The sequence below is a fragment of the Bubalus kerabau genome, chromosome 16 (assembly GCF_029407905.1).
Source record: "Bubalus kerabau isolate K-KA32 ecotype Philippines breed swamp buffalo chromosome 16, PCC_UOA_SB_1v2, whole genome shotgun sequence".
Lineage (NCBI taxonomy): Eukaryota > Metazoa > Chordata > Mammalia > Artiodactyla > Bovidae > Bubalus > Bubalus kerabau.
The window spans coordinates 14,555,956-14,577,838 of NC_073639.1; the positions used below are offsets into that span (position 1 = coordinate 14,555,956).

Here is a 21,883-nt window from a genome sequence, read left to right on the forward strand (position 1 = left end):
GCTTCAGTTTCATCGTTAGTCCTTCCAATGAACATTCAGGATTGATTCCCTTTAGGATTGATTGGTTTGATTTCTTTGCAGTCCACGGGGCTCTCAAGCATCTTCTCCAGCACCACAATTTGAAAGCATCAATTCTTTGGCACTCAGCCTTCCCTGGTGGCTCAGAGAGTAGAGAATCTGCCTGCAATGTGGGAGACCTGGGGTTGATCCCTGGGTCAGGAAGATCCCCTGGAGAAGGGAATGGCAGTCCATTCCCATACTCTTGCCTAGAGAATTCTATGGACAGAGGAGCCTGATGGGCTACAGTCCAGGGGGCTGCAAAGAGTTGGACATGACTGAGTGACTACATTTTTTTTTCAGCCTTCTTTATGGTCCAACTCTCACATCTGTACAGGACTACTGGAAAAACCATAGCTTTGACTATATGCACGTTTGTCAGCAAAGTGATGTTTCTGCTTTTTATTTATAATATGCTATCTAAGTTTGTCATAGCTTTCCTTCTAAGGAACAAGCGTCTTTTAATTTCATGGCTATAGTCACTGCCCACAGTGATTCTGGAGCCCAAGAAAAATGTCTGTCACTGCTTCTACTTTTTCCTCTTCTAACTGCTTAAAGTTATGGGACTGCATGCCATGATCTTAGTTTGTTGAATGTTGAGTTTCAAATCAGCATTTTCACTCTCCTCTTTCACCCTCATCAAAAGTCTCTTTAGTTCTTCTTCACTTTCTGCCATTAGAGTAGTATCATATGCATATCTGAGGTTATTGATATTTCTCCCAGCAATCTTGATTCCAGCTTGTCATTCATCCAGCCCAGCAATTCACATGATGTGCTCTGCACAGAAGTTAAATAAGAAGGGTGACAATATATACCCTTGTCATACTCCTTTCCCAATTTGGAACCAGTCAGTAGTTCCATGTCTGGTTCTAATTGTTGCTTCTTGACTTGCATACAGATTTCTCGGGAGACAGGTAAGGTGTTCTGGTATTCCTATCTCTTTGGGAATTTTCCACAGTTTTCTATAATCCACACAGTCAAAAGGCTTTAGCATAGCCAATGAAGCAGAAGTAGATATTTTTCTGGAATTTCCTTGCTTTCTCCATGATCCAACAAATGTTGGCCACTTAATCTCTTGTTCCTCTGCCTTTTTCTAAACCCAGCTTACACATCTGGAAGTTGTCGGTTCGTGTGCTATCGAAGCCTAACTTGAAGGATTTTGAGCATAATCTTACCAGCATGTGAAATAAGTATAACTGCATGCCAGTCTGAACAATCTTTGGCATTGCCCCTCTTTGGAACTGGAATGAAAACTGACCTTTTCCAGTCCTGTGGCCACTGCTGAGTTTTCCATATTTGTTGACATATTGAGTGAAGCACTTTAACAGGATTGTCTTTTAGGATTTTAAATAGCTCGGCTGGAATTCCATCACCTCCCCTAACTTTATTCATAGTAATGCTTTCTGAGGCCCATTTGACACCACATCCCAGAATGTCTGGCTCTAGGTGAGTGACCACCACACCATCGTGGTTATTCAGGTCGACAAGACCTCTTTTGTACAGTTCTTCTGTGTATTCTTGCCACCTCTTCTTAATCTCTTCTACTGTTAGGTCCTTACCATTTCTGTCCTTTATCATGCCCATTCTTGCATGAAATATTCCCTTGATATCTCCAATTTTCTTGAAGAGATCTCTAGTTATTCCTATTCTATTGTTTTCCTCTATTCCTTTCACCATTTATTTAAGAAGCCCTTATCTCTCCTTGCTATTCTCTGGAACCCTTTATTCAGTTGGGTATATCTTTCCCTTTCTCCTTTGTCTCTTACTTTCTCAGCTATTTGTAAAGGCTCCTGAGACAACCACTTTAGCTTCTTGCGTTACTTTTCTTTGGGATGGTTTTGGTCACTGCTTCCTGTACACTGTCATGAACCTCCGCTAAAAGTTCTTTAGGCACTCTGTCTACCAGACCTAAGCCCTTGAATCTATTTGTCACCTCTACTGTATAATCATATGGGATTTGATTTAGGTCATACCTGAATGGCAACCCATTCCAGTATTCTTGCTGGAAAAATCCCATGGACAGAGGAGACTGACAGGCTGTAGTCCATGGGGTCACAAAGAGTTGGACATGACTGAGCATGCACGTTGTTGTTGTTGTTGAATAGCCTAGTGGTTTCCTCTTTCTTAAACTTTAGCATGAATTTTGCAATAAGGAGCTGATGGTCTGAGAATAATGTAGTTGGGTGTTACTGTAAAATATTTCTTCAAGATAGGGTACCAGGGAGAACGTCCATCTCTAACTCTGGGACTCATTTGTAAAATGTTAATTACGGTCACTACTTAAAAGTATTGGTGTTAGGATTAAGTGGAATTACACAGGTGCATGAATCATCATTTCATTACAAATAACAGAAACAAATTCAGCTTTAGCTTAGACACAGAGGAAAACTTCATGATTCACAGAATCCAAGGAGTGACTGAACAACCAACCCATAATACTTTCCTCTTTGTCCCTGTTCAGCTTTACTCTGTTAGCTCTCTCCCCTGCAACTGTAGGCTAGTTTCCTCACATGATGAGGAACATGGTCATTGAAAACTCCCAGGTTTTACATTTTAGAAGTTGGCTATTGGAGAGTCTACTTTTTCCCCCTTTCATTCTTACTTCCTATTAGAAAATATTTGGGTTATACCCTCAAGCCTGAAGAAATCAATTGTGGCCAAAGGATTGGGAACTTGAAAAAACATGCAATTTTCCCACAGGATCTACAGGGCTTAAGACAATAGAATAAAGTGAAAGTCGCTCAGTTGTGTCCAACTCATTGCGACATGAATTCTCCAGGCCACAATACTGGAAAGATTCCCTTTCCCTTCTCCAGGGGATCTTCCCAACCCAGGGATCAAACCCAGATCTCCCACATTGCAGGTGGATTCTTTACCAGCTGAGCTACCAGGGAAGCAGGACAATAGAAGAAAAGTGTGGTAAATTGTATTGTTGTTGTCGTTTAGTCACTAACTTGTGTCCAAGTCTTTTGAAACCCCATGGACTGTAGCCCGCCAGGCTCCTCTGTCCATGGAACTCTCCAGGCAAGAATACTGGAGTGGAGTGCCATGCCCTCCTCTGGGGGATCTTCTCTACTGAGGAACTGAACCTGAGTCTCTTGCATCTCCAAGATTGGCAGGCAGATTCTTTACCACTGAGCCACCTGGGAAACGCAATAACCTGGTGAAAGCTAACACAGGTCCCAGAAAAAGAGAGGGAAGATGCTGATTGGTGAAACATTAAATTATTTAAAACAGTCCCTACAATATAGAATGCATTCAATACATACACCCCTGAGAAACATCAATAAATCCTAACTTTCTGGACTTCCCTGGTGATCCAGTGGTTAAGAATCCACCTGCTAATGCAGGGGACACAGGTTTAATCCCCGGTCTGGGAAGATCCCACTCACCATGGTCAAAAGCCCATGCACCATGACCCTTGAGCTCAAGGTCTAGAACCTGTGCTCTGCAACAAGAGAAATCATCACAATGAGAAGCCCTCACACCACAAGGAAGAGTAGCTCCCATTCACTGAAACTAGATAAAGTCCACATAGCAATAAAGACCCAGTGTGGCTAGGAAAAAAAATTCTAACTGTCCAACTCCCACTTTCAGTGAGTCACAAAAATTTCTCATTATAAAGGTGAATTACAATATACTGAGAAAACATAATTTATTCATCTTCCTCAGGTTCTATTTATTCTGTATGCTGCTACCCTAACTGGATTTAGGTGAGTCTCTGGCAGATAGGGTAGAACCAACACTTTCTGGTCCAGGTATCTTTTCAGAGAAAACTCAGCTGCCTGCCAGCTCTTCCTGTGCTGTGTTTCTGCGCTGCTTTATTTGAGGTTGCAAGTACCTGGAAAAGAGAAGCAGATGTTTTTCAAGAATGTTTATGAAACTTCTGTTTTTAAGGTGCACATTAACGGGACCCAAACTCTCTTGCATTTGGAGCTCACTTCTTGAAATTATGTACATGTCCTCTAGAATTTGCTTGGGCAAATCTTTATCTATGGGCATTGGAAACCCCTTGGTTTCTGCACTGAAGCCATTCCAGTTTTGTCAATGGCACCCCACTCCAGTACTCTTGCCTGGAAAATCCCATGGATGGAGGAACCTGGTAGGCTGCAGTCCATGGGGTCGCTAAGAGTCAGACACGACTGAGTGACTTCACTTTCATTTTTCACTTTCATGCATTGGAGAAGGAAATGGCAACCCACTCCAGTGTTCTTGCCTGGAGAATCCCAGGGATGGCAGAGCCTGGTGGGCTGCCGTCTATGGGGTCGCACAGAGTCAGACATGACTGAAGCAACTTAGCAGTAGCAGCTGGTCATGGCAACTCATTGGAAGTGCAGTCTTAGCCACTGGGCCACCAGGATAGTCCCCATCAGACATTTAATGACTTCATTAAGTCTACCTGTTATTCAGAATGCTTCAGATAAAGGATGAATAAGGCATACTTCCTGAGTCCCAGGAACTCACTTTCTAGTCAAGAGGATAAACACATTACTTCATTTATACAACTGGGGCTTCCCTGGTGGCTCAGTGGTAAAGAATCTGGCTGCCAATGCAGAAGATGCAGGAGATTGGGAAGAGCTCCTGGTGAAGGGAATGGCAACCCACTCCAGTATTCTTGCCTGGAAAATCCCATGGACAGAGGAGCCTGGAAGGCTACAGTCCATGGGGTTGCAGAAGAATTGGACACAAGAGGGCAATGGCACCACTCCAGTACTTTTGCCTGGAAAACCTCATGGACGGGAAGGCTGCAGTCCATGGGGTCACTAAAAGTCGGATATGACTGAGCATCTTCACTTTCACTTTTCACTTTCATGCATTGGAGAAGGAAATGGCAACCCACTCCAGTGTTCTTGCCTAGAGAATCCCAGGGGCGGGGGAGCCTGGTGGGCTGCCGTCTATGGGGTCACACAGAGTCGGACACGACTGAGGTGACTTAGTAGCAGCAGTAGCAGTGACTAAAATCAAAACCAAATGTGCTAAAATGGAGTTATGGATAGGTGACTATGAGAAATCAGAGAAAGAATACTTTGCCTGAATTAGCAATTTGGAGAAGTGGGGAATTTTGAACTAAGTAAAGATGATATGGAGTGAGCAGAGCATACTAAGATGGAACACATTATATAAAGGCGGGGAGAACTACCTTAGCAAAAATGTGAATGAGGACAGTGAAGCAGGAAATGTTGGAGACTGAGGCTAGAGGGGTTAATCGGGAGCCAAATCATGTAGCCTGGGCTTACTTAAGGAGCTTAGACTTAATCTTATAGGGGAGTGGCTTCAAACTGGGCTCAACAAAGCCCCTCAGGCTTTGGAAGAGGGCATGGAAGGCCAACTGGGCGTCATAGCTTTGGTTCTGACGTCTATTTCAATGGGACCAGCTCAGTTAAGCTTTATCCCTCTGCTGCTCTGCTCAGTTACTAAGTCGTGTCTGACTCTTTATGACTCCTCTGTCCATGGGATTTTACAGGCAAGAATACTGGAGTGGACTGCCATTCCCTTCAGGCAATCTTCCTGACCCAGGGACGGAAGTCGAGTCTCTTGAGTCTCCTGCATTGGCAGGCAGAGTCTTTACCACTAGCACCACATGGGAAGCCTCCTAACCATTATCCCATCATATGCAAAATAGTTCCCTGACCTAAAGGTATTGGGTATTGATCAAAATCTTACACGTAAGGGGGATGGAGAGGGTATCTTTGGCTTGGAAAGCATGAGTCCTGAATAGTTTAAGCCAACTGCTCTGAAGACAGATCACAAGATGAGTTACTGTTTCCCCAGAGCCTGTAATAATCTGGTTCATATCCAGTGAGTACCTTGCACAAAGACTACGTCACTGGAATCTTCTGTGATCATTACTTTCCACCAAGTTCAAAAAACCTGTGGGTTTGTCACCACAATTTAAGATCTATCCTTTATATTGCACCAAGAAAAACACTGTATTTGCTTCCTTTCCTTAACTCAATCATGGGAGAAAACTGAGTTAAGAACTTACAGCTCTTAAGGCAGATGTCAGTTTATTTGGGAGGCAGTAGGAAGAGGAGGAAAGACTTCCTGTCTCCTTTCCCTTCTCCCCCCGCCCCCCACCCCCGTTATAGGTCTCCAGGTCCAAGTAAGACTCAGGTAACTGGCAGGTGCTACAGCTCCTCTTGGGTGGGAGCCTCGCTCCTCTGAGAATCATGAGTTCCCCTCCAGAGGAAGCTAGAGTAAGAACAAGTAACTCTGACTGAGGGCTTAACATGATCTGGGTACTATAACCGTGGGCTTCCCTGGTGGCTCAGAGAGTAAAGAATCTGCCCGTGATGGGGAGACTCGGGTTCGACCCCTGAGTCAGGAAGATTCCCCTGGACAAGGGAATGGCTATCCACTCCAGTATTCTTGCCTAGAGAATTCCATGGACAGAGGAGCCTGGTGGGCTACAGTCCGTGGGGTCACAAAGAGTCAGGCCTGACTTAGAGACTAACAGTACTACTACTACACCAAAGCTACTACTACAATCGTTACAACAAAGCTAAGAGATAGGTACCATATGATCCTCATCTTATGCATAAGGAAATTCAGGTCTAGAAGTTAAGTAACTTAACTTGTTCAAGATGCCTCAGTGGCAAATGGCAGGGCTAGGATTCAGATTCAGACAGCAGCCTCCTGCCACGTGCCCTGACAATCACTGAGCTAAAACATCTCCTTACAGAGAGCCCTTTGATGTAAAAGGTGTAAAAAGCCAACACCAGAAAGCCTAGCCTGGGACCTGGGGTTGGCCTTTTCTTTTGGCTGCTCTGGGCCTTCTTGCGGCATGGGCTTTTCTCTAGTTGTGGTGAGTGGAGGCTACTCTCTAGCTGCAGTGCACGGGCTTTTCATTGTGGTGCCTTCTCTCGTTCAGTCAGCGGTTGCAGCTCCCCGGCTCTAGAAGAAGTGAAGAGAAGTCACTCAGTCGTGTTCAACTCTTTGTGACCCCGTGGACTGTAGCCTCCCAGGCTCTTCTGTCCATGGCATTCTCCAGGCAAGAATACTTGAGTGGGTTTCCATTTTCTTCTCCAAGGTTGCTACAAAAAGAAGTCAAAACTGTGCCCTTATCAACTCATTTACTTCCACAGGTCTAAACTCTAATTGGGTCAACTATTTTATTTTGCTCAGGGAGGACACAATAAGTAGACGTTCTTGGGCCTTTTAGCTACTAAAGAACCCCAGATCTTTAATGCATTCTCAAATAGTACATTCTGAGTGTGGAATGTACAATCCACACTTAGTACAATCTAGTACAATCTCAGTGTGGAAAGTTACACACTCAACATGACTCTTGCCTTTCCTCTCCTGAGGGAAACCTTTGATTAGGATTTAGAATTATTCTCCACACAACTTATTTTCTTAAGAAGTTTATAACACACAGCTCTAGGTGTTGGGGAGCCAATGAATTGTGAAATTTGCTTTTTAGATAATTTCAGTTACAGCAATGAAGATGAAGGATGAATTTAAGAGGTGCATGACTGAAGCCTGGGGGAGGAGAGGCCATTGTAACAGACAAGGGGAAAGATGAAAAAGATGAATGCAGGCAGGGGCAGCAAGCAATCAGAGGAGGGGGAAGGTTTTTTTTTAAATTTAGGAAGTCAAGAGGTAAAACTTGGTGATTTCACTGATTATCCTCCATTTGCTACAGAACCATTTCCTACCTTTCTTTGTCCTGCTCTGTGCCCTGGAGGGTGACTGACTCTCTGGACTGTGTCATCTAAGATTCTATACTAGCTCGCTTTGGATTGGGTTCTGCTAGTAGGAGCCATCACTAAGAGACTGGTAGGTAGGGGGAGAAAAAGGTCAGAGAATTCTCTCCTCTGCCGGCGGCGATACTTCCAGTTAGGGGGCCTCTCTTCCATACTTACAACTCTTTCTGGGTTCTGGTAATGCAGTCCTCTCCTTCTGCTTCTTCAGGACAAAGGATGGTAGTAGCTTCCGGGTGTTGCTGGTGTCTGGACACCTCACAAGCTTTGCTGATTCCCTGAACCTCCCTGACCTCTGTCAGCAGTCCTTTAATTAAACTCTCTTTAATTGATAAGCCCTCTGAGTTTGCTCCTGCTGGGACCTGGACTAGTCATGATGGATGGGGAACAGGGAGAGGAGTGCAAAGAGTTGAGGTGACTCCCAGGTTTAGATTTTTTCCTCTAAGTGGATTTTTAGCATTTTTCTGAATGCTTTGTCAGGACATGCTCTATTCAGATTACTTGGAATCCATCTCTGGCACCAACATTTTGGTTGGTATTTCCAGCAGGAGACTCAGGCAGGTTCTCCAGAACCAAGCACGGTTGCTACTTGGATTTTCTCTTTCATTGCCTGTGAACACTGTTGTCACACTACCATAGGCCCCTGTACACTCAGATTTTCAAGTCAGCATTGGTTTTGCCGCTGTTAGTTTTACATCTAACTTTGAATTCTAGATTTTGAAATGTACAGGGAACAATTAGAAAGGGTTATGTAAAACAACAGCAACAAGAATCCTAATTACAGTAAAAGCTTTTTTAAAAATGGAAGAAACTGGGAATGTTTAGTGAAAATCCATTAATGCAAATTTTAATAGCCAAGCAGTTGTACTATGGCTGTAGTGTTTTGTTGATTCAATTATAAAATTCTCTCCAACAAATAATTCAATATGATGAACATTTTATTTTTCATCATACAACAATCACTTCAACTCCAAAGAATTTAGTTGGCTCTTCACAATTCTTGTTAAGCCATAAACAAATTATATTCCCACTCCCCAAACTGCCTTTATGCCTATACTGCCTACACTACGTACTTCAAACACACCAGCAACCCTATAGAAGCCTTCCCCAAGGAACGGGAGAGTGAGATGAACTGGGAGATTAAGACTGACATCTATACACTGCTGCTGCTGCTGCCGCTAAGTCGCTTCAGTCGTGTCCGACTCTGTGCAATCCTATAGACGGCAGCCCACCAGGCTCCGCCGTCCCTGGGATTCTTCAGGCAAGAACACTGCAGTGGGTTTCCATTTCCTTCTCCAATGGATGAAAGTGAAAAGTGAAAGTGAAGTCGCTCAGTCGTGTCTGACTCTTTGCGACCCTGTGGACTGTAGCCCACCAGGCTCCTCCGTCCATGGGATTTTCCAGGCAAGAGTACTGGAGTGGGGTGCCATTGCCTTCTCCGATCTATACACTACCATATGTAAAACAGATAGCTTGCGGGAAGCCAGTGCACAGCACAAGGAGCTCAGTTAGGTGCCCTGTCTCAGAGACGTGGGATGGGGGTGGTTGGGAGGGAGGTTCAAGAGGGAGTGGATATATGTGTATGTGTGTATATATATATATATATATATATATATATAGTTGATTCACTTCGGTGTACAGCAGAAACTAACACAACATTGTAAAGCAATTATACTCCAATTAAAAAAAAGAAAACAACCTGCCCCATACCCTGCATTCCTGGTATGCACATTAGCGTCTCCAGGGAGCTCTTAAAAAGACTCATTCCCAGACTCTACTCCAGGCCAATTAAATCAGCATCTTTGGAAATGAGGCCCAGGTGCGGATATTGTTTAAAAGCTGCCAAAATGACCCTAAAATGCGCAGAGCTGAGAACAAGACTCCAAACCATAGAACATACAAGATCGCGAGGAAAAACATACGAGTCTCCTTTGAAGATATAAACCCAAGATACCTTGTGTCCAGTAAACTGTTTAATCCCTTGTTAATGAAGTTCCTGTAAGCTTTCTTCCCCTGTTAACCTTCAACTTTTGCACACTGGAAAGCTGAGACCCCTTCAGTTGGTTTTGCTTCCTTGTTTGGCATATGTGGTTTGTTGACAAGCTGCCTAGAACACAGTGAAAGATAACCACAATTAAACCTGCTTCTGAGTCAGCAGTGGTTTTCCCCATCAGTGAGGTTTTTCTTAGAATCTTAAGAGAGGGTGAAAAAAAAAACATATAAATGAAGGAATCAGACTCTTAAGAGTCGTTAAAGATTACAGTTTTGGTTGGAGAGGAGGAAGGCTATTGCGAACAAAGGAATGATGCTTTCAATATTTTCAAAGAAACCTTTGACTAAGGACCAAGAAGTAAAATGTACATTGTGCATCTGCTTCGCATCATACTTCAGGGTTCTTTGTGATCAAACAGTTCTTTCAGTTCTTTCAAAACAACTGAAAAGTAATGTCAATAAATATAATTAGCCTTCAATAAACGTATATAGTCTTGAGGAATTCTAAGTCTCATGAATGAGGTAATAAAGGAAGAAAAAATAGTACTTAAAATATGTTTTCTATCTCAGTTTCTTGTGGTGAGCAAATGTCCCATGCTACTTGTGTCAGTTCCATTTTTTTTCAAGTGACTTTCCCTAGTGTCTAAGAGAGTGTCTAAGTTAAACCACAAAGAAATGCAAATAACCTGTGATTTCTCTATCTAGAACATTCAGTTTAAGTTAGACTTAGTAGCTCACAAAGTTATCTTAAGTTTTTCAGAAAGGACAGGAAGCATCCTTAGCATTTTTTTTTTTAGCAGTAGTCACTGCCCACAGGTTGATACTAGAGATGACGAAACAAATGAAGTTGGCTTCTTTTCTTTTCTGCCCTGTCTCACTTCCTGTCAAGTTTTCCCTCCATCTCAGCCTATATTGACTTGGTAATAACATGTCCACTTTGGGTTTCATGTGGTCTAAATGTTTTAAGTAGTTTGGTTATTTTAACAAACCAAACAGACCAAAAAACCAAAACAAGGCAAAACAAGAGAAAAGAAACCTTGCCCTGTGGAATGGGAAAGCATACCCTAAGGTACAAGATCATCTGTAAAATGAAGTACTGCATGATTCAGCAGAAGCAGGGACTCACAGAGGTGACAGAATGATAAAGTCTAAAGTGATTCCCCCAAACCAAAATCTCTGGAGAGAACGATTAGGAGGTCTCCCTCTGCTTTCTGGAGAGAGAGTCCAGCCAATTACATTTGACTTTTTTTTTTTTTTTCCTGTGACACTTTGCTTAGTTTTAGCAATCATTTTTAAGCTTCAAGTGCTCTTTTTTAAAATTAATTTTTAGGCCGGGCTGGGTCTTTGTTGCTGCAAGTGGGCTTTCTCTAGTTGTGGTGAGTGGGGGTTACTCTGTAGTGGTGGTGCAAGGGCTTCTCATCGTGATGGCTTCTCCTGTTGCAGAGCACAGGCTCTAGAGCGCGGTCCCAGTAGTCTATTAGAATGGTCTCTTAAAAGATATGAGTTGTCTAGACTTCTGATCAAATGCTTAAAGGTGTTAGTGATCTAATTTTTAATAACCCAGCTATGTTTTAAAAGAGTCTATATGAGTAATAATGCATAGCATTAAATGTATATTATATACATAATGCTGATACATAAACCATCTCATTTGATAGTCCAGTCCATCTTGTGTCCAAAGTAGAAGCAGCTTTGTTAGGTCTTTTTTCAAATACTCTTAAGGAATGGTTCTTGAATGGGCCATGAAGGACCAAGCTTGGACTAGAATGTACTTTTTATTTTCAGTGAAGTAGTCTTTCCATCTTCTACTACATCTTATTGGGACAAAAGAGCCCTTAGCATTTCAGTTGCATGAAGTGATGAAGGAAGAAATTCTCACATACTGAGGTATGGGGAAGTCATTCTTGCTTATACATGATTTAACTTAAACTTTGTGCTAACCAGAACAGCCTGCTTTCTGGCCTATTTAAACATACATTTGCTATATAGTCCATGGGGTCGCAGAGTCGGACACGACTGAGCGAATGAACTGAAGTGAACTGACCCCCTCGGGTTTAAAAGTTCTGAATTTACCCCTTAGGGTCCACACTTGAATGCAGAAAAACTTCTAAAATGTAATAACGTACCCAGTATACAGTAGTGATAACCCCGAAGAGTTGAGATAAATCCTAAGTTCGTTTTAGAGAAAACTGAACAGGAAGCCAGGGACTCGAATTTGAGCCCTGCCTGTGTGTGCTTTTCTTGGGCAAGTACCGTCTCAGGATATCCCTCCCAGTCTGTAAGATGAGAATAATAAAGAGGTACACTTCACAAAGTTCTGTGAGGATGATTTTAAAAACGTCGGTGAAAGCATTTCTTCTACCCCATTTGGGGTGCTTTTGCTATTTCCGAGTTCTTTTCACTTTCGCCACTTCGAGATGTGGTGATTACGACTCAAAGGTCTTACACATCACCATAAACGCCTGACCGTCTCTCCTCATACGTATCACCTCCCTCGCGGGAGGGTGCAGCTTCGGCTTGGTTGGGTCGGCCGAGTTTAGGCGTCCCATCTGAAGTCACACACTCCTGAAGTCAGGAAAGAAGGAGAAAGCTATTATTGTTTCTCGTCAGACGCCGGAACAAGAAAGAAGTTATTAACGAAGGTCCCCTACGCGCACGCGCGGTGGACGCCTCGCGCCTTATCGCCTAAACGGGGGAGGGGGGGCGACGTGCTCACGTCGGGCGTGCTGACGTTCGCGCAGCGTGCGCCGCCAGCCAATGGGACCCGGCCCTCCTGGGCTTCTGCCTGGCGAAGGTGGGCGAGCTTGCGGTGGCCATGGAATAGGTTACCTGCGCAGGTTCTGGCGCTCCGGTTAGTTACGTGGAAGTGGTGTCACCGAGACTGTTTGCTCCTTCCGTTTACCAGAGCATCTTCCCTTTGGTGATACTGGCGCAGGTTTCGGTCGGTGACTCTGCCATGCCGAACTCGCGGCCCAGGCCCCGCCGGAGCGCCGGGAGTGGCGCCGGGGCACCTGGGCGGGACGAGCTGGTGTCGCGGTCCTTGCAGAGCGCAGAGCATTGCCTGGGTTCCCAGGACTTCGGCACCGCCTATGCCCACTACCTCCTCGTGCTCAGCCTGGCGCCCGAGCTGAAAGACGATGTAAAGGTGAGGAGGGCCCTTCTCTCGCAGGTCGATCCTCTGTTCTTGTATAAGTAAATCAATACGTAGGTAGTTGGAGGAGGGAGTGTGGACTCTAAGTGCCTGGTGGTGGTTATTATTGTTTGCGGTTCACCGTTGACTCTTTTATTCGCAACCACAACCAGCCTATTAGAAAATATTGTTTGCTGACCCTCGAAATTTACATCCACAATCGTATTTCTTTTCACCACCTTTTCTACTACCCTGATTCAAGCCTCAATCATCTGTTGACTTTTGCAGTGCGCTTTGGCTCGGAAAACTAGACTGTCTTCTCCAACACAGCCAACGTGAGCTTTTCATAACAAAAGCCGGATGGTGTCATTCCTCTATTACAAAACTTTCACTTCATTCAAATTCCAAAGGTTGTATTGCACACAAGGCCTTCAGTGATCTTCAGTCATCTCCTGTATCTAATTCTAGCAAGTTCCTGCCCCAGGGCATTTGCACTTGTCTGTCCTCTCCACTGTTGGGTGGAGAGAATGCTGAATTAAATTTGGAATTAGCCTGAAGTAATCATGTGGTGATGCATTCTTTTAAGTTTCAATTATTAGATTATTTGTGAGAATTACTCTGTTGAAGTTCTGTATGTTTTTTTTTTTCCTTCCCCAGGTTATTTTATAAAAATTAAAAAAAATGATTTAGCTTAATTTTGCATTCAGTTTTCAACCTGATGCTACTTCGCTTTATTTCATGCAAGGTTTCTCAACCTCAAGACTGTTGATATTTTGGATAGGATCCTAGAATCCCCAACTTACTCCCAATAGATGTCAATTTTATATAGACATTTATAGTTCACAAAAACTTAGTGTAAATTTCAGGACCAGCTAGCCTCAAGGAGGAGAAAATGTTACCTTGAGATTGAGTTTGCTCTTCTAGGTAGGCAGATGTAAAATAATGGATCCATCCAAGTGCTTTTTCCTCAGTTCTTTGTTCCTTAGTTTCCTCTTGTAAAACAGGGACAGTGTGTATTAAAAATATATATAAAGTTTGTATTTCAATTCCTGATGTTCAGTAGGGTTAAGTAACTAGCTCTGTTTTCTGCAAAACAAAGCCCCATATTTCTTTTCATGGGCCTCTGTGAAAGATCTATTTCTTCAGTCTTATTTCCTTCTACTTCCCATCCTCACACTTCAGCCACACCAAGCTCCTTACCTATAAATTCCCTAATCCGTTTAGTATAATCTGTTTTTTTTTTTTTCTCCCACACCCTAGAGTCGTCATCCTATCCTCGTCTCTCTAGTGAATTCCATTAAAATTCTGTTTCAGGTTTAACTCTCCTGTAGAAAATATGTGAAGATGATATAAATGTTGTCAGTGATAAAGCTGGAATGACTGCAGGCTTCTCTGTCTACACTGGGTTGCAGTGTGGAGAATGTTGGGAGGGAGATGCGACTGGAGTGAGGGTGTCTGTGGGAAGGCGATTGCTGTTGTTTCGCAAGTGGTCACAAGGCCCACATTGTATTGGGTGCAAAGGGGCATGAAGTATGAGTGAAAGGCCCCCACAGTGGGGGGAGAGGTGGCGACAGATTTAAAGATAATGAGAGACAATTGGCTGGGTTTGAAATTAATTGTTTTGGAGTTAAGGTAGCATTATAAGGTGACTTCATGGTCTGAGGTTGGGTGGTACCTTAACCTTTGTGAGAAGAATGTTATGGGTTCAGTTTAGAACATTTTGAATTTTTTTCAAGATTGTATGTTGAATTTCTCTCTGGGAGGCCTCTGTCGGTATAGGAACAGGATTGATGTTCAGTGCTCTTCTCTGCGCACTGGTCAGGAAATGTTTGGGTTGAGCTGAGTTTGAGATTGGGTAGGGCTGCAGCCCCTGGTTGAGATGACCACTAGGGAGCAGTATCTGTGGGCCTGAGGTTCAGAAGAGAGGGTCTTGATTTGAGATGTAGATGTGGCATCCATCAACATGTAGGTGATGCCTTGGGGATGAATGAGAAGAACAGAGGGTCAAGGCCTTACTCCTAAACACAGGAATCCGCAAAGAAAGGGGTCAGTGGAGAATGTGATGAGGAGGCCAAGTACGGAGAGTTTGGAGAGTGGTCAAACTGTCTTAATTTTGCCTTTAACTACCATGTAGGTGATAAAATTTACTCATTTATGCATTTGTTTATTCAGCAAACAGGGTCTATTAAAGCCAAATAAGACTTAAGGTGATTTTCAATTGTCATTAAGTTTTATTTTCTGTGGACTCTTCAACCCATGTTGAATATTCTTTCATCATTTATGTTGTTGACTAATTTATGTTCTCTTTTGTGAAGGAAACTTTTCAGTATACACTCTTCAGGTGGGCTGAAGAACTTGATGCTCTCAGTCGAACACAAGACCTATTTGGCTGCTATGAGCAAGCCTTGGAACTGTTTCCTGATGATGAAGTGATTTGCAACAGTATGGGGGAGCATCTCTTCAGGTATGCAGTGGTTTCAGTATTACAAGTTCAGAACTACTCTGGATCCGTCTGGATTGGATAAATGTGTAGTACAGTAATTTGAGCAGGGAAAGTTTACTCCAAAGAATGATTAACTTTAAAGGGATCAGACTAGAGAGTTGGCTAGTGAGAAGTAAAGAGAACTCAAAAGCATATAGGAGTAGTAGATACAGTATATAATAATTTTACATCATATACTGAGTAATAGCTGCTGCCCTTGGGGCTCAGATCAGGTATCCATGAAAGAGTTCCTTTCTCTGGGCTGAGATATATAGACCTTGTTGGAGAGGACATAGCCTGATTCCCAGGGTGGCAGAGAAGTCACTGTGGTCCCTTGCTGGGGAAGCTTCTGTTCTCCAGAACTTCCTGGAAACTTGCCATTTCCTTTCGTAAGAGTGCAATTCACTGTTTGGGTTCTAGAATGGTTTTTTTGCTTATACTATACCCAAAATGAATAGTCTGATTCCGTTTCTTTAAAATTGGTGGAATGCTTAGAGGTGCTTGCAAAGAAGTATGAGTATGAAAGGGTTCTACTAACTGAGTTCTCTTCATCATGTGGACCACACACTAGTGTGGTGCATAAATTACCAGTCAGCTCAACATTCAGAAAACTAAGATCATGGCATCCCGTCCCATCACTTCATGGCAAATAGATGGGGAAACGGTGGAAACAGTGTCAGACTTTATTTTTTTGAGCTCCAAAATCACTGCAGATGGTGATTGCAGCCATGAAATTAAAAGACGCTTACTCCTTGGAAGGAAGGTTATGACCAACCTAGACAGCATATTAAAAAGCAGAGACATTACTTTGTCAACAAAGGTCCGTCTAGTCAAGGCTATGGTTTTTCCTGTGGTCATGTATGGATGTGAGAGTTGGACCATAAAGAAAGCTGAGTGCTGAGGAGTTGATGCTTTTGAACTGTGGTGTTGGAGAAGACTCTTGTAGAGTCCCTTGGACTGCAAGGAGATCCAACCAGTCCATCCTAAAGGAGATCAGTCCTGGGTGTTCACTGGAAGGACTGATGTTGAAGCGGAAACTAGTACTTTGGCCACCTGATGAGGAGAGCTGACTCATTTGAAAAGACCCTGATGCTGGGAAAGATTGAGGGCAGGAGGAGAAGGGGATGACAGAGGATGAGATGGTTGGATGGCATCACCGACTCAATGGACATGGGTTTGGGTGGACTCTGGGAGTTGGTGATGGACAGGGACGCCTGGCGTGCTGTGGTTCATGGGGTCGCAAAGAGTCAGACACAGCTGAGCGACTGAACTGAACAGAGAGGTATAGAAATAGAAATTGTGAGTAAACATTTAGAAATTTGAATAGCAGTTTGCCGTAAATCCAAGCACGTGGTCAGGTAACTCACTTGTTGAGGAGAGTACGGGCCACTCTGAAATCTGTTGTGGGAGCTACACAGCAGCTAACTCTGTGCAGTGTGTTGGTCTACAGGTGGGGAGCTATTTTACAAAGAGAGGGAGTTTTTGGATGGTTTAAGAAGTACGGTGGTTTGATAGTTTTTTCCTTCCGTCTTTTATTGTTGATTTGCTCACATATAATTCAGTAGTAATTTTTGGGTGCCTAACCTTTGGTTTTTTTTCCTTCGGACACAGTGACTCTCTTTGCAGTCATATTCACTTGGTTTCTGTTATTTTTAATTAAAATATATAATTTTAGTAACAAGTACAACAAAATATATAATTTTAGTAACAAGTGTAAATTGGTCTGGCTGCAAATATGGCTAACTCTTGAGGACCATTCTGCTCAGTTGAAAGCACTGTAGAGAGGCACCTGCTAACCATAAGCATTAGTGTCTTTTACAGTGGAAGTGATTTTTAGAATCCTGGTGTTCTAGAAAGTTGTTTAAATGGAAGATGACCAGGAGAGCTTCTACTCCACGACAGTAAAGCAGTATTTCATAGTCAGGTCCTTGTTAGTGTCCTGGAATGCATAAATATAATAGGGATTCAGAAAGGAAAGAAGTAAATGAGACTCTCAGTCCTCACCGAAGGCTTCCCAAGGAGACGACACTTGCGTTGGGTAGGATTTGGGGTGCTGGAGAGGGGTTCTCAGGCTAGATGAGTGACATGAACCAAGGCATTGATAGTGTATAGTTGAATGTTTCATTTGTCATTTCTCATTCTAGAATGGGCTTTAGAGATGAAGCAGCTGGGTATTTTCATAAAGCAGTGAAGCTAAACCCTGATTTCAATGATGCAAAGGAGAATTTTTATCGTGTTGCAAACTGGTTGGTGGAACGCTGGCACTTTATCATGCTTAATGACACCAAAAGGAATACGATTTATAACGCAGCAATCCAAAAGGCAGTGTGTTCGGGCTCCAAAAGTGTTTTGGATATTGGAGCAGGAACTGGAATACTAAGGTTTGTTGGAATTGTGTTTTAATTACATATAGATGTATACTAATGTAAATTAAAGATTTTATCACGTGGAAAATTTTGACAGTGAAATTTAATAATAGAGATTAATTTATTTCTCATAATCTTGTTATGATTATTCATGCAACTATTATTATTGTCATTTTCGCTATAACTTTTACTTTATTAAGAACTTGACATAGCCACCAAGAAACATTTGGAGTTATTGAAATTTTGCATAATGCTTTTACGAGTAGGTTTTACATTAACATTCTGGTTGAGTCTAGTTTTTAAAAGTCTAATTAGCATTCTGCATGACAGTTGTCTTAATAAGGTGGATGTTATGGTTTATTGTCTGATTTGTTTCTTGGTGAGAATATTAGTTCATTTTTTTCAAATGCAGAGTGAATAATGGTTGTGAAGAATAAAAGGAAAACTCCATGTTTCATAATTTCACTGAAATTTGAAAACAGTAGATTATTTTTTTGATGGAACACTTTTTCCCCTTGTAGCATGTTTGCCAGGAAAGCTGGAGCACATTCTGTGTACGCCTGTGAGTTATCCAAGACCATGTATGAACTGGCCTGTGATGTAGTGGCAGCAAATGAGATGGAAGAAGGGATCAAACTCTTGCACATGAAGTCGCTTGACATAAAAATTCCAAAACACATTCCTGAAAGGTATTACGCCATGCACTAATTTTACTATTTATAATCCACTATTTTATTTCTTAAGAATTAAGATATTCACATTTCTAGCTTCTAGTCCAAATAGAAATGCTGAAACCTTTTTATTGTGAAGGTACAGATATAGGATAGTTCAGCATAAGATGGGTTTTCATAATAAGGTCATATTCTTGACAAAGAAGATTTAAAGATCTTGAGAAAAATATGCAGCAAGGGATTCAATCAATAAACTTCAGCTGTAGCAAGTTGCTTTATCTTTGTTCATTCTAGTATTTCATTTGTGAAAATGGATCATACCTCCTATGCGGTCCATAGCTGTTTAAAAATTGTAAACGTAATGCAAGAGTAGATTAAGCTTGATGGACTTAATCACATTTGGTGTTAATATTCTTGGCTAAAATGAAAACTTTGTAAGCATCAGCTGTCGACGTATTTTGACTTCCCCTCTTCAAATGCTTTGACTATTATGTCATAAGTCTCAGCTTTTTAGTGTTATTTCGTTTTGATCCATATCACAAGGGGATGGAATTTTAGAGCTAGAGGGGATTTAAAAATCTGGTCTGGTCCAACCAACTATCATTCTTAGATACAGTTTTCTCTGTGCAGCACTTGCGTTACTACCTCCCCTGGGTCGTCTCTCTTTTCATCTTACTGAAATTCAGTTCACGTTGAAACAGGGCTTGTTTGTACTGTGTCATACATGGGACTCTGATTTTGAAAAGTCTTCTTCCGTATATGTATAAGAATATTTAAATTTACATGATAGTTGTGCTTTTCAGTTGTCTCTATTTGTTTTCATGAAGTCCTGTTGGATTGTTTAGGCAGATATTAAACACATTTTATAGAATCAGCGTCCTCAATTGTCCTAGACTGATCAGGCTGCCGTTAACAGAATACCACAGCCTAGGTGGCTGGAACTACAGACGTTTATCTTCTCACAGCTCTGGAGGCTGAAAGTCCATGATCGTGGGTGCTGGCAAATTTGGTTTATGGCAGGAGCTCTCTTCCTGGCTTTGCAGATGGCCATCCTGCTCTGTCCTTACGTGGCCTTTCCTCTGTGGCCGTGAGGAGAGAGAGATCACTGCTGTGATCACCTCCACTTTTATTAGGACACAGGTCCCATCGGATTAGGACTTCACTCTTATGACCTCATTGAGCCTTAATTAACCTCGTAAAGATCTATCTCCAAATATAGTCATACTGGGGGTTAGAGCTTCAATGTGACTTTTGGTTGGTACCCAATTCAGTACATAGTATGAATCAAAGTTACATTACCTTAATCCACTTTTTTCTCACACATAGTATTATAGAAAGGATGTATTGGCTTTGAATGAAGAGATATGTTTATAATAACAATATTATTATATTGTTTGTAATATATTGAGATTGTTTATAATAACAATAATAATTTGTTGTTGTTTAGGCACTAAGTCATGCCCAACTCTTTGCAACCCTGTGGACTGTAGCCTGCCAGGGCCCTCTCTCCTTGGGGTTTCTTAGGCAAAAATACTGGAGCGGGTTGCCATTTCCTTTTCCAGAGGCTTTGCCGACCCAGATCGAACTCATGTCTCCTGCACTGCAGGCAGATTCTTTACTGCTGAGCCACCAGTGAAGCCCAATAATAATAATTAATAATGATTTATTTTTATCTTGAGCAAATCTAGAGACTTGAAGATATCAGATGATTTGAGATGCCTTTTGCATTCTAAATATATGCGGTCATAAATACTGAAAATGTTGTGTATGTGTATAAAATAGAGAATCCCAGGGACAGGGAAGCCTGGTGGGCTGCTGTCTATGGCGTCACACAGAGGCAGACACGACTGAAGCGACTTGGCAGCAGCAGGCACAGCGCCACACTGTGCTTCAGTCATGTCCAGCTGAAGTCATGGCCCCATGGACCACAGCCCATCAGACTCCTCTGTCCATGGGATTCTCCAGGCAAGAATACTGGAGTGGGTTGCCATTTCCTTCTCCAGAGACTCTGCTGACCCAGTGATTGAACTCATGTCTCCTGCATTGCAGGCGGATTCTTTACTGCTGAGCCACCAGTGAAGCCCAATAATAATAATTAATAATGATTTATTTTTACCTTGGGCAAATCTAGAGACTTGTAGATATCAGATGATTTGAGATGCCTTTTGCATTCTAAATATATGCAGTCATAAATACTGAAAATCTTGTGTATGTGTATACACTCCTGGGTTTAGGCACAGTGCCATACTGTGCTTCAGTCGTGTCCAACTGAAGTCGTGGTCCCATGGACCACAGCCCGCCAGACTCCTCTGTCCATGGGGTTCTCCAGGCAAGAATACTGGAATGGGCCTTCTCCAGGGGATCTTCCCGACCCAGGGATTGAACCCACGTGTCTTAAGTCTAACCTGCATTGGCAAGTGGTTCTTAACCACTAGTGCCACCTGGGAAGCCCACGGGCGCAGTAGAAGATACTCACGTTGCTTTCTGTTATCAAGGCAGCTGTAGTCAAGATAGGAAGATAAGGATTATTCTTGAAAATACCTTTTTCTTGTAACTACAGAAATGAATGATACTGGCAATGAGTACTAAAGAAGTTCGATGAAGGGAGAGATTTTTTTGGGGTGTGTTTTTGAGTGAGATTTTCTAGAAAGAATGGACAGAGACCAGAACTCTGTGGGTTAGGCTTTGGTGAAAAGTCCATGTGTGGGTAAAGCACGAGCGGTGACAGGAAAGGGGCTATGAACATATAAGAGATACACATGGATAATGGAAGTGGAGGAACGATTTGGGAGGTAAGCTTTCTCACTGCACTGCCTGTTGTCTGTAGGGAGTCATTGATGGTAGAAAGTATTTTTACAGAATATTGGGGATAGATGTCCAGTTACTCAGGGTTAAGGAGGGGGACTGGTAAAAGTAATGGATATGAACCAATCCTTAGGGTTTAGGCAATGAAGGAATAACCCAGGAGGCAGCAAGTCAAGTGAAGGTTGTCTGTGACCTTCCCAGCCAGGAAGCTGTCAGTGGAAAACAGAGGAGCTTTAGAGGAACATTAGAGTTCCTTAGGATTCAAGGGTAGATGTTCAGAGAAGGCAATGGCACCCCACTCCAGTACTCTTGCCTGGAAAATCCCATGGACGGAGGAGCCTGGAAGGCTGCAGTCCATGGGGTCGCTAGGAGTCGGACACGACTGAGCGACTTCACTTTCACTTTTCACTTTCATGCGTTGGAGAAGGAAATGGCAACTCACTCCAGCATTCTTGCCTGGAGAATCCCAGGGACGGGGGAGCCTGGTGGGCTGCCGTCTATGGGGTGGCACAGAGTTGGACACGACTGACGTGACTTAGTAGTAGGAGCAAGGGTAGATATTAAACATGAAATGTATGAGAAAATTTTATATTTGTACTGTGTCTATAATATATTCTTCCTTCTCTCAGCTTTGACATCTTTTACATAAATAGCATGATATTTTACTTACATATATC

General features: G+C 42.6%; 1 protein-coding gene and 1 long non-coding RNA gene across 4 annotated transcripts in view; one reads left to right on the forward strand and one right to left on the reverse strand.

Moving 5' to 3' along the window:
- Window positions 1-3,692: 3,692 nt before the first annotated feature.
- LOC129630319 (uncharacterized) lies at window positions 3,693-14,040 on the reverse strand. Its single transcript, XR_008703639.1, has 3 exons — window positions 13,782-14,040; window positions 9,715-9,867; window positions 3,693-3,898 (listed from the first exon to the last, which is right to left on the reverse strand). It is a non-coding gene; the product is annotated as an uncharacterized LOC129630319 (long non-coding RNA).
- The window catches only part of PRMT9 (protein arginine methyltransferase 9), a 33,738-nt gene continuing 24,350 nt past the window's right edge, over window positions 12,496-21,883 (forward strand). The window contains exons 1-4 of one of the 3 annotated variants that reach the window (XR_008703638.1): window positions 12,496-12,897; window positions 15,198-15,346; window positions 17,509-17,745; window positions 18,252-18,419. Coding sequence is in view for 2 of the 3 variants with exons in the window: in XM_055550836.1 (XP_055406811.1) it covers window positions 12,709-12,897; window positions 15,198-15,346; window positions 17,509-17,745; window positions 18,252-18,419 (743 nt within the window). In the remaining variant the exon portion in view is untranslated. The remainder of the gene's footprint in view (window positions 12,898-15,197; window positions 15,347-17,508; window positions 17,746-18,251; window positions 18,420-21,883) is intronic. The other 2 variants (XM_055550836.1, XM_055550837.1) reach the window with 2 other exon arrangements.